Below are 17,297 nucleotides of genomic sequence, written 5' to 3' on the forward strand. Positions count from 1 at the left end.
AGAAAACGGGAAAAAAGGGAAAAAAAAAAGAGAAAAATAGAAGAAAAATTAAAGTAAAAAAAAAAATAAAAATAAAATTAAAATAAAGTAAAAAATTAGAATTAAAATTAAAATGAAAAATAAAAATAAATAAAAATAATAAAAATGAAATAAAAATAAATAAATAAAATATAAAGAAGAAAAAAAATGACAAAAAAGCCTTTACATTTCCTGGAAGCAGCTGGGGAGGGAGCAGAGCCATGCCCTGCTTGCCCCCTCGCCGCCTGCCCAGCCCCTAAATTGCCCACATATTAAAAGGAAATAGAAAGGGGGTGGATTGCAAACTGTTTTTTGATGGCTGGAAGAACAGTTTGGAAGAATTGAAATGTTTTTGCTGTGTTCCCTTTAGCCCAATGATTAGGCCCACGTCATCTAATGAACATTTTCCTAACACCCCTCCATCCACTGACGTTGCCAGATCCTTACATGCTCATGGAAAACCCACTGAGCACAGCGGGGGCTGCCTGGCGGACCCTCCAAGCAGGATTTGGCCTGCTCAGAGTTTGCTTCTTGGGTCTTTTTGGAGAAGGTGCACTGCGACCCGACAGCACCTCACTAACCCCGCACCTCGGCATTAGGCACGGCTCTGACCCCAGCCGCAGCTTTTGGAAGCACGGGAGCTTCACCTCCTGCCATCCTGCAGCACGCAGAACAAAAGGATCGCCCTCCCAGCCCTCTTTCCCATACAGAAAGAGCTTGTAATTGTAGTCTAACAAGACACGGGGCAGACACTGCCTGCGTAAGTAGTGAGACACCTTAATAGTGGAAGCAGCTGGTTGTCGGCCTGGCTGATCTGGCATCCAGCTTTGAATAAAAGGCAGGTCTGTCTGGGCCTGACAGCAGGAGCTGGGGAGAACGGCCCCAGCAGGACCACGGGCAGGGAGCTGGCATAGCCCCCACCTCGAGAAACAGGCAAGAGGAGATTTGCTTGACACATGGATCGGCCTGATGCATTTTGTTGAAAAATTACTTTAAAATATTTTTTTTGAGGGCGTGGAAATCCAGAGAGGAGCCAAGCACTGCTGCCCAGCCTCACCTCCAGCCCCGGCACGATTCCTGGGCCAGGAGCGATGGCAAATTCTCACCAAGAGCTCAATTACCCCAATCTTTGGTTTTCCACCCAAGGGATCGTTGGGTAACGCAGCAGGGATGTGTGCACCGTGCTGCTGCATCTGCAGCAGTCCTTCCCTCAGGAAGCGCTTTGTGGTCTGAGCCGTGCCCGTAGGGAGGTTCAGCCACCGCCACCCCAGTAGCTTACTGGGAACAGCAATCTCCAGACAAACCTGGCGATTCAGACCAAGGAAACATAAAAGATTTCTGCCCGCAGGAATGCACCCCACCCGATGAAGGAAATTACCACCCTGCCGGCAGGGCTGGAAGAAGGGCTGCGTTTCAGCCCCTCAGCAGCAGCTCGCTGGCTGGCACACTGCCTTCAACTGAAATCTTTTTTTTTTTGTTTTAAATTGCTCTGCCTGGCTGCAAAGGGAGGCATTTGAGGGGATGGCAGGAGAGCCAAGCTGCCCCACCTGCAGCAACTTCTGACAGAAGGAGGCAGACAGCTCTCACCTGTGCCAGCATAAATTGGCAGAGCTCACCCGGAGGCATCCCTCATCTCTTACATATTAAGCCAGTAGTCTAAAAACCTCTTCAATCACATTTTTCTCTAATGCACTGCAATCAATCCTTGCCAGCTTCTCACTGGCATGGGCTTTAACAAGGATCAGTGATGTCTCAGCAAGGAACAATGCGGCTGTCACAGAACGTGCGCTTTGTGGGGCACGAGCTCGAGCAGCTTTCTGCACATCTGGAAGGAACTGAATTTCAGAGCGGTCTTGTAACAGCTCTGTGTTTATTTTAAATAATTATGCGAGCTTAGTATCTTATGTCTAAATCAATGGCTTCTCCTTGGTGAGAAATAAACATAGTAAAAGAAGTCTTTGCATGATTAGGTCCGCCTGCTGAGAAGCCTGCACAAACGCTATTGTGTTCTGAGCAACGCAGCCAAGCAGGACAGAGAATTTACATTAAGCAAATGTTCTGCAAGGGAAAACTTTCAGCATCAGCATTTAGAGCGTATATGTGGAATTAAAAGAAAAATATCATAAATATTACCCATTTCAAAACTAATATGCTCTAAGAAAAACACTCCTGAGAACATAATGTATTCAAGATGACCAGCATTAGAACTGAAATCCTGGCAGATCTGAAACAATACCACAGCGAGATTACTTTTCCTCTTCAGACATTGGAGTTCATTTATCACCAGGGAGTCGCCCACAGAAACACAATGAAGTGGGAGAAAAGGTCCAAAAGCAAGCGAGCAGCCTTCTCAAATTCCCATTCCTCGGAGTATCACCACACGTTGGCTGAACGCAGAATCAACTCGACCCACTCCACAGCGCACGCTCCAGAAACGAGGCAGGGCATTGCTTCTCTCACCAGTGAGAGGAATATGGGTAGAGATGGAAGGGAGACCTACCCTGTTTTGAAACAGCATCTCAAGTTCTGCACCCTGGGACCTGTTTTATGTGTTTCCTAATCAATTCAGAAGAGATTCGGGATGGGATCTTGGCATGCCACCCGGACACCCCTCCCCAGCAAGCAGGAGGCATTTGTCCAAGCAGGAGACATCTCCGTATTAACCGCGGCTGCAGGCGGGGTATGTCTGCGGAGCAGCAGGGCTGCGGAGTTAATCCCAGGTCTGAGCTGAAACCTGAACACGGGTTGCAAACCCAGGCTTTTTATGCCCTGTGAGACTTCGGGATTATAATCAACTGAGCCAGAGCGTAACCTCCAGCCAACGTGGAGCCACAGCTTTTATCTAGGAAGAAAAAGACAATTTTCCTGAATTACACAAGAACGGCTCTCTGATTTCAGGCTGTTTCAGCAAGGCATTTCCCTCAGCTCTCATCACTCGCAGTCCAGGGCGAGCTGTAAAATTTGTGTCCACTTTGCTGGAAACCACTTCAAAAAATTACAAAGTTCCAGAAGCAACTTAACATCAACAAAACTCCTTTCTCCAAACAATCTCAGGTTCACCAGCAAAATATCAATGGCTGGAATCAAACCTTTGCAGCCAGTGTGACAGAGGCAGGCAGACACAGCAGGTTCTCCTGGTCTGGCCCCGACCTACAACAACGCACGGGCAAATGGGCTGCGCTGCTCACAGGTGACTGACACGACATGCACAAGCTTTGGCAAGGCAGATGAGTATCTGGGATTGCTTCATCTGGTTCTGCCTTGCAAGTTGTTTCCTGTGAAAAGCACTCAACCCTGGACTTCACGCCACAGTGTTGATCCAACAACAAAATCTTGGGATAACCACTATGCTCCGAGGCTCGTATTTAGGTCTCTTTGCCTGAAGACCTACTTGGACAAAGCCAAAAGATTTCACTTTTTGAAGATTACCGTTGGGAATTGACACTGCATTAATGGATGCAGTTAATTAAAATATGCATATAGGTTGTTTTTTTCTGAATGTGGATTTATCTCTGAACAGAAGCCCGTAATCAACACGTTAAACAAACGCAGCCATGTCTGGCAGCAGCCATGACTGTTGCACAAAAGGCACAAGGAGCAGAACAAAGCTGCCAGGTGGGAATTCAGGTGGAGCGCAGGCACCAACTCCAAGTTCCTACCTGAACCTTGGAAGCTTTCCCACTTCAGCAGGTATCACAGAGATTTACACAGCCAGAGATCACTTATCTTTAAAACTAGGAAAGGCCATCCCAGTCTCCACTAGATTTGACTCAGCCTTTCCCCGTTATTGAATTAATCAGACGTATATTTACACATCCCTAGTTGGAGAAGTGGCGTACAAGCAGGATGCTCTCTCCCAGATGGCTGGGGATAAACACAGCAGCACTTTTGATCCACAACATAAACAGCAGGATAACACCAGCACATGGCAGTTGTGAGTTTGGCTCCATCTTGAAGAGGAAAGCAAGAAAATTCTGCTAAATCCAGCAAAACTAGCACTTCTGCTCAGACAGGCAGACAAAATTTACATGCCTATTCCGCTCTTGCTGTTTTGGAAAGGATGGTACTTGCTGACTCCTTGGAGATTTTGACAAGCTATACAGACTCTTCTCTCTCTGAAAATATATTTTGATGCACTCATAAATATGAACAAACAACAATGCTGGTTGAAAGCAAACTTCTGCCTGCCACAGCACTCACAGCAAGGCAATATAGCTGCACTGAAACAAACGGCAGTGTTTTCAGCAGTTTAACTTCAGCAATTTTTGTCCCTTCCTGTTAGCACCAAACACAAATCTGCAAGTCCATTGCAACACCACTGCTGTATAATACTAAAGCCGCATCCATCCTTGCTTTTTGAATCAGCTTATTGGCATTAAACCTTCCCTCTGCGTCTTTCTTCTCTCCCAGCTTCCCTTCTGATCTCTGTTCTACATCGTATAATTATAATTAGAGCACAGCAGACAACTTTTACCATTTCCATTGTAACACTTCCACTGCAGAGGTGACCTTTGGGTGCTGGTTTTTTTGTTTTGTTTCAGTTTTTAATTTTATTTTTCCTAAACACGACTCCTGCTGCATTCAAAGGCAACGCCTCATAAGCAACTGTAGCAGGGTGTGACTTGTTATCTGGGTCCTGCTGACCTTAAAAAATGTTCTTAATCTGCCTGGTTGATGTTGTAAACTGAAATCCCACAAGCAGAAGAAGTGCTTGGCAAAGCAATGCTTCTAGCCAGGCAGGATGTATTTTCTTGGAGAGAGTTGCTGGCCACAGCGGGACATCCTGGCTGGAGAATGGTCTGCATTTGATCTGATCGGGAAAACCTTGTAGATGTTGTCTAAATATAGGCAAGTGCTCAAGAGCAAGAGGAGCTGCTTGATGTTCTTCTTTGACGATTGATGGCTGTATTAACATTGACTTGATTTTCTAGGATTTTTATTGTGTCACTCTCATTTCAGAACATGCATGGTAGGAGAGACCTGGGCCTAAAGAGCTTTACAGAACAAAGTGGAGGAAGGACTTGAGAGTTCAACCTTGGACACACAGGTATATAAATACAGCACAAAAGAAACCAAGTCATAGCCTGCTCTGGAGAAAGAAGATCAAGTTGGGAACTTGAAAGGGAATTGCTCTTCACAAGGAAGTTTTGTTAAGCCATGTTTTCTGGCACAAATACACTAAACATTATCATTTTGCAAATGTAAAATTCCCTGGCAGGAAGCACACGCTTCATGTGAACTCCTGCCCAGATCATTCCAGGGAATGGAGAACAGCAAGCTCCGTGTCTGCATCTCCTTACAGCCTCAATGTTCCAGCAAAGACATGACCAAAAAAACCCCAAACGTATCCAACCCAACAGCACAGCTCCTACATGTGCACTTCTGTCTTTTCCCCACTGCCGACCCTGTTAAATCTTCAAAGACTTCTCAGTGAGCCTTACACATCTACAGGACTGGATGAGTTCCCAACGCATTGTGTGCTTGAGCAGCACGATGGATTTCCAGGGCCGCCAGCAGAAGAGCCTGTTAGGGCTGACTGATGGATGGCTGCGAGGGAGCCAGCAGTGGAATATGGGACCCTCTGCCCTGTTTCAACAACAGCTGAAGTTGTTGGCAGAGTTTACTCTGCAGGAGGCACACTGGGGAGAAAGGGGGTGGAAAAAAATGACTTCCAGTATTTGGCATTTACTTTCAATCCCCCCTTATAATTTATTGTATCATGAAAACATACAATCACCTACAAAGGCCTGCAGTTTCACACAGTTCTGCTTGTATTTCATGGACATCAGTGGATCTTCTCAATGTTTTTCACACAAATTAACACCTCTGAAAGCCGAAACACTGCTCAAGTACACGGCCTTTAGTTTGGGACTTGCAGAAGCCCAACTGCTTCATGCTTTTGTAGTTATCCCTGGAGGTTGCCAGAATTTCTGTAGAGACCATCCTGAGACCTCCCAACTCAAAACCACAAAGCTCCCAAAGGGGGATGCTGGCTGTGGCAAATTAGTTTCCAGTATTTAAGCAAGGGGGGAGAATTTTTACTGCGTTGGGAGTAAAAGGATTCTTCTTCTGCCTCCAGCCCTTTGTCTTTTGCTCAGTTCTTTATTAAGCAATAGCTTAAAAAGGTACATACTGGCATGCAACACCTCCCCACCAACCCAACAAATGCAACGATGCAAAAAACTTACTTTTCTGGGTTTGACTTTGTCTTGTAAGTCGTACTGGCCTATCCCTTTATAACTTATTCCAAGCCACCAAGGGATTCCTTGTTTATCCTGAAAAAGGGAAGTCTGCATGAACTGTGAGCTACTTAGAAATTAAGCAATTCCAAGATCACAGCCTACTTCATTCTGTGACAAGTACAAGTAGGTAGGGAACAAGGACATTTTATGCAAACAAACTGATGTGAAGTGGATTGCTAAAGTGAATGCTGAAAATTTCTGCCATTGCCTTCTCAGGCAGAGGCAAGAAACTTATGTGGCGATAGTGCAAAGTGGACAAAAAAGCAACAGCACTGTTGAAACAAATGGGTGTCACTCCTTGCAAGAGGTGGCTATGAGGAGGAAAGGGTAAAGGAGAGAAAAAAATGTGGCCAATGACCGCATCCACTAAACTCAGGCACGACACAGCTGCAAGAGGAGAACAATGCAAACCATCAGCTTCTCAGGTACCACTGTCTAGACCGCGACTGAAAGTAAGGAGACATCACCTCTGCTGAGCTCTTCTGCAAAAAACACATTTGTCCAGCCTCTGCTCTACAAACGGAAATAAATAGTGTATTTCCATCACTCTCCAAAAATACTGTTCAACTGTACAGCATTTTCCCACTCTACATGTGCACCCACTGATCACTGCCATTTAGAAGCTCTTTTCTACACTGTATTTTTTCTAGTCTTGGTTAGAAATGTCTCCAAAGGAAATAGTAATTGCTTCAAATCTAGAAGTGATAACCAGTTTAATTAAGCTGGCATGAATTTAGGTCCAGATAGAACAACTGAAGGTTTTCACAGAGGTTCCTTTCTGTCTTCTATAGCACATAATGCTTTGCTGCTCTCTGAAAACATTTTAAAAAGAGAACTGAAGAGGGAAAAGGTATAGAGGTTGAAAAATGTGGGGTTTAATTCTGATAGAAGGGTACTGAATCATCAAAATACTCCTTTAGGAATGCAATCATATGTAATAAGCCAAGCAATCACATTATCTATAGACATTTACTAACCTTTACTCCATAGTAATGAACTCCATATGTTGGCAAAGCTTCTACCACTCTCATGTACCTGTAGACAGATTTATAGCGTATCAGATGATTTTCTCTGGAGGAAATCATGTCTATTAACATATTTTTTTTCACACATACGTTCAGGACGTGTCATTTATCATTTGCATATTTTGAAGACTGTAATGATTTAATGCCCATGGTTTTGGAAAAAAATAGCACCCTGGCTCAGGGAAAGATGTGGTATTTTGGCCCAGATAAAGTAAAAATGGAAGATTTCTCGTACTACAAAACATTTGATCTCCTATCAGAAGTTCAGAGAACTGAAAGCAAAACTTCCAGTTCTGAACTGAATGTGCAAGTCTTTGGGGAAATGTTGGCGGGAGAGATATGCCTATAATTACTTCACGATGGTGCTTTTGTTAAAATAGATAGCTTTCAAATGAGATTGTTTATGGAGTTGTACAACTGTTTCATGACGCAATTCAGACAACCACTGAAGAGATAATTTCTTCTCTGTTCCTGTTGAAAGAAGCCCCTGAATTACTGGGACAGAGTTGCAGGCCCCAAGCTATGGGACAAAAAGAGCAAGTTGTCTACAGTGTGCAACTATAGCAATCATCTCAATCTTCTTGGTTCCATGGGCTGCATTGATCCTGCAAGACCTTGTTTTTTAAAAACTAAATTCTGAGCGTTTGAACACACATGCACTTGTTTTCCTTACAGAACCTAAGGTAACATCCTTTGAGTTCGGTGTGAAAACTAAGTGATAGCAAGCAGGTTATGGAGAAAGCTTTTCTCAGTAAGGAAGGCCCATATTGTTTCTTTTATATTTAAGGTATTTGAAGGAAGAGATACAACCTTAAGTGGAAACCTGTGACATCTAAAGCTTGAAGTACTTTTAAAATATTACTCAGTAGAAAATAATTCTGACATATACAAAAGGCAAAGTTTACAAGCAGTAATAATCAAAAGAGCCTGCATTGCCACTTCTCAACAAAATAGGAAAAAGTTTGTAAAAAGATCATCTTCACAAGTAAGTGTCATACTCACTGAACAATGGCTTGTCCTCTGGTCAGACCTTTAATTTGTGTATAATGTTCAATTACTCTATCCTCACTGCAAAACAAGCACAAAAAACAATTTAGAGGCTCAGTGACTTTTTTTCCACACGTGATAGCATTTGTTGAAAGTTGTGTGCCTGCTCAGCATGCAGAGAAGTGCCCCTCTGTACACTTCTCACTAGTTTTCATTCTGTTTCTTGCTGATTTCTTTTCCACCTTTCATTAAGCAGTGTGGAGCTGCCTTCTAATCCCCACCACTGCATGCTGCGTTCCAGACTAATTACCAAATCATTTCAGATCAGCCTGCTCCACTGCAGATGCTGCTGCCGAATAATAGTACTAATTGTGTAAATTCATTTTCACATTCTAAAGAACCCAAACTTCAAAGGATGGTTAGTGCTCCATATGTATTGTTAAAACAAACATTTTCATTCTAGCATATTCTTTTCACCTGACATTTCATAGACAAAGAACTATAGATTTGTCAGCAATGACATTTTTACATTTTTCCTGTTACATACTATAACATTTTATTTTAGTGGAATGAGAAATAAAATGTGCATTTAAGTGTCAGACACTTGTATGAAAAGAGAAACCAACAGTATTTGTTCTGAAAGAAAAAAATCATAAACCTAAAAATGAAATAAATGAGGGAGGCAAACTTGAATAAAGGGCATGAATTACAAGAAACAAAATTGTTCATTCACCCCAAATGTTGTATTCTTCTATGACAGATTCAAGCCACAAAATCAGACCTGCCTTTCTGTTTCCAGCTTTTCCATCTCATCTTTTCCCTGTACTGTTGAGGAGTGAAAGAGTGGCTGGCTGGGCACCTGGCACCAGCCAAGGTCAGCCTACCACAGAGGCTCTGCTGTTTAGTAGTTGAAAAGGTGCTCTTTGCAAACACAGACTTGGCAGGGATTCAGATTTCATCTCTTTCTAATGCATGGTGCCCACTTACTCTGATCCAGCAATTTAATTTGAGTGAACTTTCAGTCAGGGATTTGCATCAGATCTTGTGTAATTTATAACCTTCTAAAATTGGAAATGCTTGTACACAAGCAATTAACCGAGCCTTTTAAAACACAGGCTGAAAACTTTTAAAACATTTTACAAAATTGTTTAAAAGTGATCTTGCCATTACTACCCATAACAAAGATTTCCATTTTAAATGAATTAAACAGCTCACCAGTAAGCAAGCGATGGATGCTCCTGCAGCGTCTTGGTAGGGAAGACAGGCAGCGTCTTCAAATCTTTCCTAGTGTTTTCATCACTAAAAGCAAAAATGGCACAGAGTCAGTGCTGGTGAATCATTCATGCAAATTGCCGGTTTCAGCGGAAGGAAAGGGTTGTATTTGCTACCCAAGAACAAGGTGGATTGCCCCATATCAGGCCGTCATAGCAACGTAACTCTAGAGGCCCTCTCATGTGACAGTGATGTACATGGTGTCATGCAGACTCATGTCGTAACTCATTATACAGACACGTGATTATCGAGTTAGTCAGGCCACTGTGGCGGGAGTGTGGTATCAATATTTATTTTGCACACACTCAGTTTGCAAAGTACAGACTGAGCTCTCAACAGCTGTAGAAGGAAAGCTTTTGCCCAAAGGCAAGGCTTGCAGTGCTATTTTTGCTCTATCTTTAGCTAAAATCCTTTGCAGCAGATAATAAATTCCACAAAGCAGCATGGCATTTGTCAGATCTCAGAGCCTGACACAGATCCGATTCAAAACAAAGGATTTCAGTTCATATACTTTGAAATATTTTTACTGGAAGGAGTTTTCCTGGACTTCACATTCTACAGAAAGTTCAAATATTTTGGACTCTAGGCCCAGCCCAGAACAAAATACAGGCTGCTGAAACATGAGAATGCAATTTGTCGCAAAACCAACAACAAACAGCACAGTATTTTAAAACCTATTTCTAGGCATCAGTAAAACAGTGAATATTTTCTCCTTATATGCTCCATTAATTAATCAGCTGAAAGTTGCACGCCTCATTTCTGCAGGATTTCTGCATGCCTTCACAGCAGCACAAACAAGCACGAACACGACCATTCTGTGAAAAGAATGCACCAGTCATGCTCATCGGTATCTGCCTCGACTTCTGCAGCCAGGCTTTCCTTGAAGGTGTTTCCCTGCTCCAGAGCTCTGTTTTAATCAGCATCCTCTATTACAGATCCCGTGTGAGCCGTGTTGCCCCTGTTCCCTCAAAGTGGCTCATGCACACCCATGCACCCGCGGAGCAGATATCAGCACAGAAATCTGTTCTGACGCCACACATCAGCCACCGCAGGTGGAGGAGGCCATGGAGGTGCACTGAACCACTCGCACCTTCAGTCTCACAGCAGATGTCACATGGAAGGCGCAGTAAATTAAAACTTATTGTGCCTCCAGCGAGCGCGGGCTAATTGCTCTCCAAACTTCTTCCCCCAGCCCTGACAATGCGCCCCAACCCTGACTAAAAGGGACCACCTCTGGGGACCAGGAAACAGTTCAATCAACAGCCTATTTATTCTTCAGCGTCTTTGATGAAGTTGCCAAGAAGGGGGGTGGTCAATTAGCACGCAGGAGCTGTTGTTTCTGAGCTCTGCAGCCGGAGCTCTTCTGCCAAGAATATGCACTGTTCTTTGCAAGCTGGCCAGCTCCCAGCTGCCCCAAATGGGGACATCTGGGTAGAAAATCAGGATCTCTCCTCTCAGTGCTCATAGGGCCAGCACTCACAAAAGCAAAAGTTGTTTTTTTTTATTATTCACCCCTTAAAAGCTTGTTGATGGTATCAAAAGGCTGCAAAACATCGCAGCTTGCAGTGCAGAGACAGGTTACCAGAGCTTTGTAGGGCCACATGAAAACGCTCACTCTCCTGAGGCCTCAGAAACCAGAGTAAAAATAAACCAAACCAAAAAGACCATCCTAAAGCTAAACAAAGCAAAACAAAATGAACAACAACAACAAAAGAAAACAAAGCTCTGAGCAACCTGGTCTTAACACATACCTGACCCTTCTCAGAGCAACAGACTGGGCAAGATGACCTCCTGAGCTCCCTTCCAACTTAAATCATGAACTCAGGATAATTTATTATTAAAATAAAGACTTCCTACTATTTTAAGCCTGACTGATAACTGTAATGGCTGCATTAACAGACAGGGCTGGCAGGGAAATACAGTGAAGTAGGAGAGGGTTTCAGAAGGAAACGATAACAAAATAGCTCATTTTTACCACACAAAAGGGTTGTTCCTCTAACTATAGGTTCTCACCACAAAAGATTCATAATCAGAGGCTTAATAGCAGGTCCCTAACCCCCCTATGTAGAAGCCTCGTTGCCGGTGAACAACAAAACGCCCAAGCAAGGGCTGAGGAGCTGACGAGGCTGATGCTGGGAGACGAGAGCTGAGCCCCACGGGTGCAGCCCCCTCTCTCCTGCCCCACTGCTGGGCAGGGCCACGGGTGATGCCTGAGCTGCCACCACAGCAGCTAGGTCGGGAGGTCCCAAGCTCTCCTTCACCAATTGTTACGGCATCAGCAGCCTCCCCGGCCCTGTCTCTCCACAGAAATGCCACCAACCTCAGCAGCTGTGTTCTACCACGTACGGAAATGCCACATTATGTCCCGCGTGTTGGGACATCGGTGACTAAAGGGCTGCCATCATTTCCGTGCTGTGAGGCCGGACCCACCCCTCCAGCACCGGCCCAGAACGGCGGGCCCTGGGGCAGTTCCTCAGCAGGCAGAGGCCAGGGAGCTGTGACGACTTTTAGTGGAGCTGGAGCTTCTCCGTTCTCCTGCCAACCTGCAAATCTACCCAACGTCTCGTAGTAGCAGCAAATACACTCCTTTTAGGAGGCCAAGTTGGCCCTTGGGACTTGCCTTCCTGAAGGGACCTGATCTCATAGCTGGTTCAAATGCAGTCATGTCTTGTCGATCTGCAGCTCTGCACCCTATCAAAATGGACTTATAAGGCCTGAACGTCTCTGAAAAGCCAAATGAGAATTTTCTTTTTTTTTTTTTTTTCCTGCATAATCCTAAAATTAAGCATGAAATAATCTTAGAAAAATGTGAAAGACCTGGAGAACAGGGCACAGCTCCTCGCACACTGAACGCCTTCAGAGCAGGCTGGCACTCAGCAGCGCAGATCTGCTGACTGCGCACCCAAGGATTAGCATTTGGGATGATTCACAGCTTCATGGATAATAAAAGCCTCAAGTGGACCTCTTCCCTCCTTCAGCAGAGTTCATTATCACTTCATCTGCAGAGAGGAGACCAAGCACGTCTCCCCTTGACCCTTGGGATCACTTTCCCAAGCCCTCTGAGCCCCAGCCGTTCCCCGGAGGTGACGACTGCAGATAGCAGGAGCGACGGCTTGAATTATTACCTGTTCCTGTTTAGTTTCACAACAACCACAAGGCGATGCAGAAATCAGAGGGCAGCCAGCCCCGGCTCCAGATGCCCTGCCGCCCAAACAGCCGCCCAGCCGAGCGGACAAGCGTCGTGCTCGGCGCGGCCGTGGGCAGGCAGGGCGGCTCTCCTCAGAGCCGAAGTAGGCCCAGCCTGGTGGGACCAAGAGGATCCCGCTCGCTTTTCGTCTCACCCCAACTACGGAGGGGGCTTCTTGACTGGTGCTTCTTGGCAGAAGGCCCACACGTAAACTTTAAACCGCCCAGAGTCAACGGGATTGAACATTTTTGGCAAAAAGGTTTGTTTATTTCCCAGGAGGGGAATCTAAGAGAACACTCGTCTCAAGTATTTTTCCACTATGGAGAAGAATGAAAGAAAACAAGCTGATAGACCCTTTCCTCTCCATTCCACCCTCTAAATGGGAGTTTCCTCCCCAGCAGGTACCGGGCAGAACTTGAACTGCTGTAGGCAACGTACATGCAAATCTACACCAGACCCTCCTCACAGCGAGCCTTAGCTTTCATTCGGGGTATTGTGTTTGATTTTCTGCTCAGTGCCAGCCCTGCAGGGGCTGAAGGGCAGTTCGTCTCTAAAATAACCGATCGCAATATTTATCCGCATAGCATACTATGAATAGAAGTTCCCACATCCAAACTACTACCTCTAGCAGCAAACCAGTACAGATCCTACGTGCTTCCTACAGCCTGCTGACCTGCCAGGGAAACGTTAGGCGTCTAAAACCCCACCAGAAAACCTGGTTCCTGGGAGGGGGGAACCCAGTCAGACTACCATGGCATGCTCTGCTGAAAGCACATTACTGAAAATTTAAAAAGAGACCTATTTATGCTCCCAGAAAGCGTATCCTCACAGCTTGTAATGGCATGATACAACACTCCCTGCCAGGCAAAGATTTAAAGCACGGTGTTAATTACGACCATTTGTTAATGGCTGCCCAGGCTTTTCCCTGCACCCACTGTAACAAACAGCTTATGCCTTTTGCTAATGCAGTAATTCAAGGCAAAAGACGTAGATGTAATAAGACGTGGTTAATGAGATTAACATAAAATGTGAAGAGTAATAGACACACCCACAGCAGCAAAGGCAATATGTTGGACTATATCATAAAAAGTTAACCCGCATCTTCTTTGTAAATATTAATACATCGATAAGAATAGGACTTCAGACAACTTTTAACTGACTGAAGTGACGGCAGGTGTGTGTCTGTACTGAACCACGTTGATAACACTCTACTAGGCAGGAATTTATCGCTGGGGAAAGTTCACTGCACAGTGATTTTCCTCTGTTCTCGAAGCCTCTTGTCCTCGCATAAATACTTGCTCTTATACTTCTGTGTGATTAGAAAGCTTCTCCTGGGTCCTTCCGAATGTGACTGCTTTACATCTAGTTTATTCTTGTAATGAATTTTAGGCACACCACCAGTGGAATTTAGAGTGGCCTTGTTTTTAGAAAATACCGACCAACCACACAAGTTAACCAGAAGGCTATTTCACTGACGCCAAAATCAGCAGCCACTTCTGAGAATCGCGTGCGAGACAGAGAAACGTGCAGCTTCGCAGCTAAAGAAAAATATAGTATTACCCCACACTGTGAAGATGCTTCAGAAATTTTCCATTAAGATTTTTCCTTCTTATTCTGTTCAAGATGTTTGAAGCTAGTGATATAAATGATTAAAGGTGCACAAGAACATCCCGTGCTGCTGCCTACAGCCCTGCCTGATCCCACAGTGGGCAGACTGAGGGTTGTATCACCGAGGTCTCCACGTTGCTCCCCTTCCCTATGACCTTAGATGACAGACAGCAACACGGGCTGTCACGTTGCAGCTGGACTGCTTCGGCAACAGGTGCATTTCCTGTAGGTTTTTGTTTTGTTTTAAAATAAACAGAAGGGCAGAGCAGCCTGCCTTGCATGCTCCCGTGGAGGCTAGCCTGCCCTCCAAGGTACTACACGAAACAGGTGTGGGGAGGAAGCAGCAAAGCAAGGGGGGGGAAAATGAGCAGGGTTAAAAGTGCAAGAGAAAAAAGGCAGGGAAGGAAGACAGAGTGGGGAAGGTAAGGGGAGAGACAATTGATTTAGCAGCTTTTGAGTAAGTCAGAGCAGCAGGATCTTGGCAGCAGGATTTTGAAATGCACTCTCTGACAAATCCTCTTTTGTGACAAATGCCAGACGTCTCCCATCATTTCCCAGCCTTTCAGTTCATGGTCTGATGGCACACTCAAGAAAGTTATTTTTCCACTGAAGGAAGACCAGGACCCAGAAAGGCCATGAATGTGGGGCTCCCATCTGCAAAGGGCAGACAGATCCTCCCCCGAGCCAGCAGGGAGCTTGGCCAGGCAGGCAATAGTTTGCCACTTGAATACCAGATAAGAACTGCCTGCTCAGAAAGGTATTTGAAGGAGCATTTTTAAGAGCCTTCCAAAGCCTGGACATGAGAAGAAACATGATAAAAGAGTGCAGATGGCTTTTTCAATGCCAAGCAAATGTTACAGGCTTGTTGCATATCTATGCTGGGGCCATGCTGCTAGCCCAAGGCTTTCCACGCTGTGCTGCAACATCAGTTTTAGCGCCTGACCTTCAGCTCCAGCACTGCTCTTTTAGGTTAATTTCTCAGCTTCCCAAGTCCCCCATGACTTTCTGAAAAAGCAACAACAGCACCCGCTCATCTCACAGGGGTTTGGTGACTTCATGCATCAGCTTCTGGAAAATGTAGCAAGACCACAGAAAAAACAACATCTTTTACAGAAGCTTTATGAATGCACCTCTCTCTCTCTGAGGATATGGGAACAAGACAAATGACTGTGAGATGCTCCTGGAGCCTCCCAGCCGATGAGGCACCACTCATATGTTTCCTTTTGCAGGCAGGGAGCAGGGTGCCGGGGAAGCAGTTCTCCATGGCCAGAGAAGATCTGTGACCTGAACAAGCCCTATGCTCTCACTTCTTTTGCAGCTCTTGGTGTGAAGTACTAATATTTTGAAGACAAAGTCCTTTGGTGCTTGTACAAAGCACCCACAGCTGCTGATGGCTAATGGTCCCACGGCCCTGCTGCCACACATCCTCGTTTATGAAGCTGCAGCACATGTTAGCAGGGCTTCTTGGTCAGAGCAGACAAAGCAGAATGGCTCTGCTTCACCTGGGGATTCACTGTAAAGCAGAATATGGCTTTTCACAGCTGATACAATGCTTGAAGGACCCCAAACCCTTCCTCGCAACAACCCGCTGTTATTTCTAACACTCACGCTTTCTTCCTGTTCGCACAAAAGTCAGATTAGCCACATTAGTTGTGGTTTTTTAGCATGTCTGAGTGCAGCAGCAAAGCTCAAAGCTTGTTATCACAGCTCTGTGTGCTGATACAGAGATACACGCAACCACAAGAAAAATAAAGCATCCAAGTAACAATAAAGGCCCGGCAAGTCTGCAAAAGCAAGGAGCTGATGCTGAAAAGCTGTCATCCCGTTTCCTGTAGGCACAAAACACACACTGCTGGTTAGATCCCAAACACCACGAGGAAGGAAAAACAAATGAGGATTTTCTTGAAACCCCCCTTTTTTTTTTTGTCTGGAAGCAGACCAGAGCTCAGACTGCTGCTTGCAGCCTGCGGTGCAGGACTGGAGAACCTCTGAGCATGCACAAAAGCCCTCCCTAGGTGGCCGGGTTGTACCCACCATAGCACTGCTTCTTTGAGCTAAAAGCGTCTTAAATGAAAAGATGAAGAACTGAAAGAAAAGACTGCTGAAGGATCCTTACATATGACAAAACACCGTGACCCCTTTTGCTGCCCCTCTGGAAATTGTACTAACATCATGCATATAAAATACAGAAATGCGTTACCCAACTGCCATAATTATGTGTAACTATTAGAGTTACGCTATAGTATGCAAGCAGCAAATCCCCAGAGATCAAAATATTAAATTACTCAAAGCATCCTCTTTCTTTCTCCATTTAATTCTTTGCTCACTTCATTCTCTGCTTCCACCTAATTCAGGCTAACTCATCCGCTGCATAATAAGCGTACTATATAAATTCCTCAGGAGCCCTTACAGTTTCCTATTTTAAAATTTATCTGGTAAAAAAAAACACAATGCTAAAACGACAGCATTTCAGAGATGACACATGCTTCGGTCTGCCCTGAACTTTACAAGTAGCACTAGCAGAGAAGAAACATTGGTGTTAAGCCTAGCAGAAAATTGGTGTCTTAAACACAACTTTTTGTAATTGCACCTGGCCTACACAGTGAATTTCAGGTTTTACTGAGGGGAAAAAAAGAAAATAAAAGAAAAGACACCAGGAAAGAACAACATTCTCATCTCAGAACTACTGCCTGAGTGTTTTGGGAGATGGAGTTAGGGAGCTCAGTGGCTCCTTACCTGGCTCCTTCACTACACGTGTCACACGATACACTTGGGGGTAGGATTCTGAACATGAGCTCAAGAAAAGCACGAAACTAGCATGCAGCTATAGAAAAATTACTGGTTTTCAACAAGCTTTTCTTTCAAGAGGGTATAAAATTCAATTAATCAGAGAGATCTTTGTGAAAGTGGGTATCTGATATTTGTCAAGTAGGGAAATCACCACTGTATGAAATACGT

General features: G+C 44.8%; 1 protein-coding gene across 8 annotated transcripts in view; it reads right to left on the bottom strand.

Annotated features, from left to right (window-relative positions):
* FRMD4B (FERM domain containing 4B) overlaps positions 1–17,297 on the bottom strand; it is a 117,641-nt gene that overhangs the window by 16,430 nt on the left and 83,914 nt on the right. For all 8 annotated transcript variants that reach the window (XM_035337587.1, XM_035337586.1, XM_035337588.1 and 5 more), the window contains 4 exons: positions 9,488–9,571; positions 8,288–8,353; positions 7,238–7,295; positions 6,207–6,293 (listed from right to left, as the gene is read on the bottom strand). In XM_035337587.1, coding sequence (XP_035193478.1) covers positions 6,207–6,293; positions 7,238–7,295; positions 8,288–8,353; positions 9,488–9,571 — 295 coding nt within the window. The remainder of the gene's footprint in view (positions 1–6,206; positions 6,294–7,237; positions 7,296–8,287; positions 8,354–9,487; positions 9,572–17,297) is intronic.

The sequence above is a fragment of the Oxyura jamaicensis genome, chromosome 12 (genome assembly GCF_011077185.1).
Source record: "Oxyura jamaicensis isolate SHBP4307 breed ruddy duck chromosome 12, BPBGC_Ojam_1.0, whole genome shotgun sequence".
NCBI classification, from domain to species: domain Eukaryota; kingdom Metazoa; phylum Chordata; class Aves; order Anseriformes; family Anatidae; genus Oxyura; species Oxyura jamaicensis.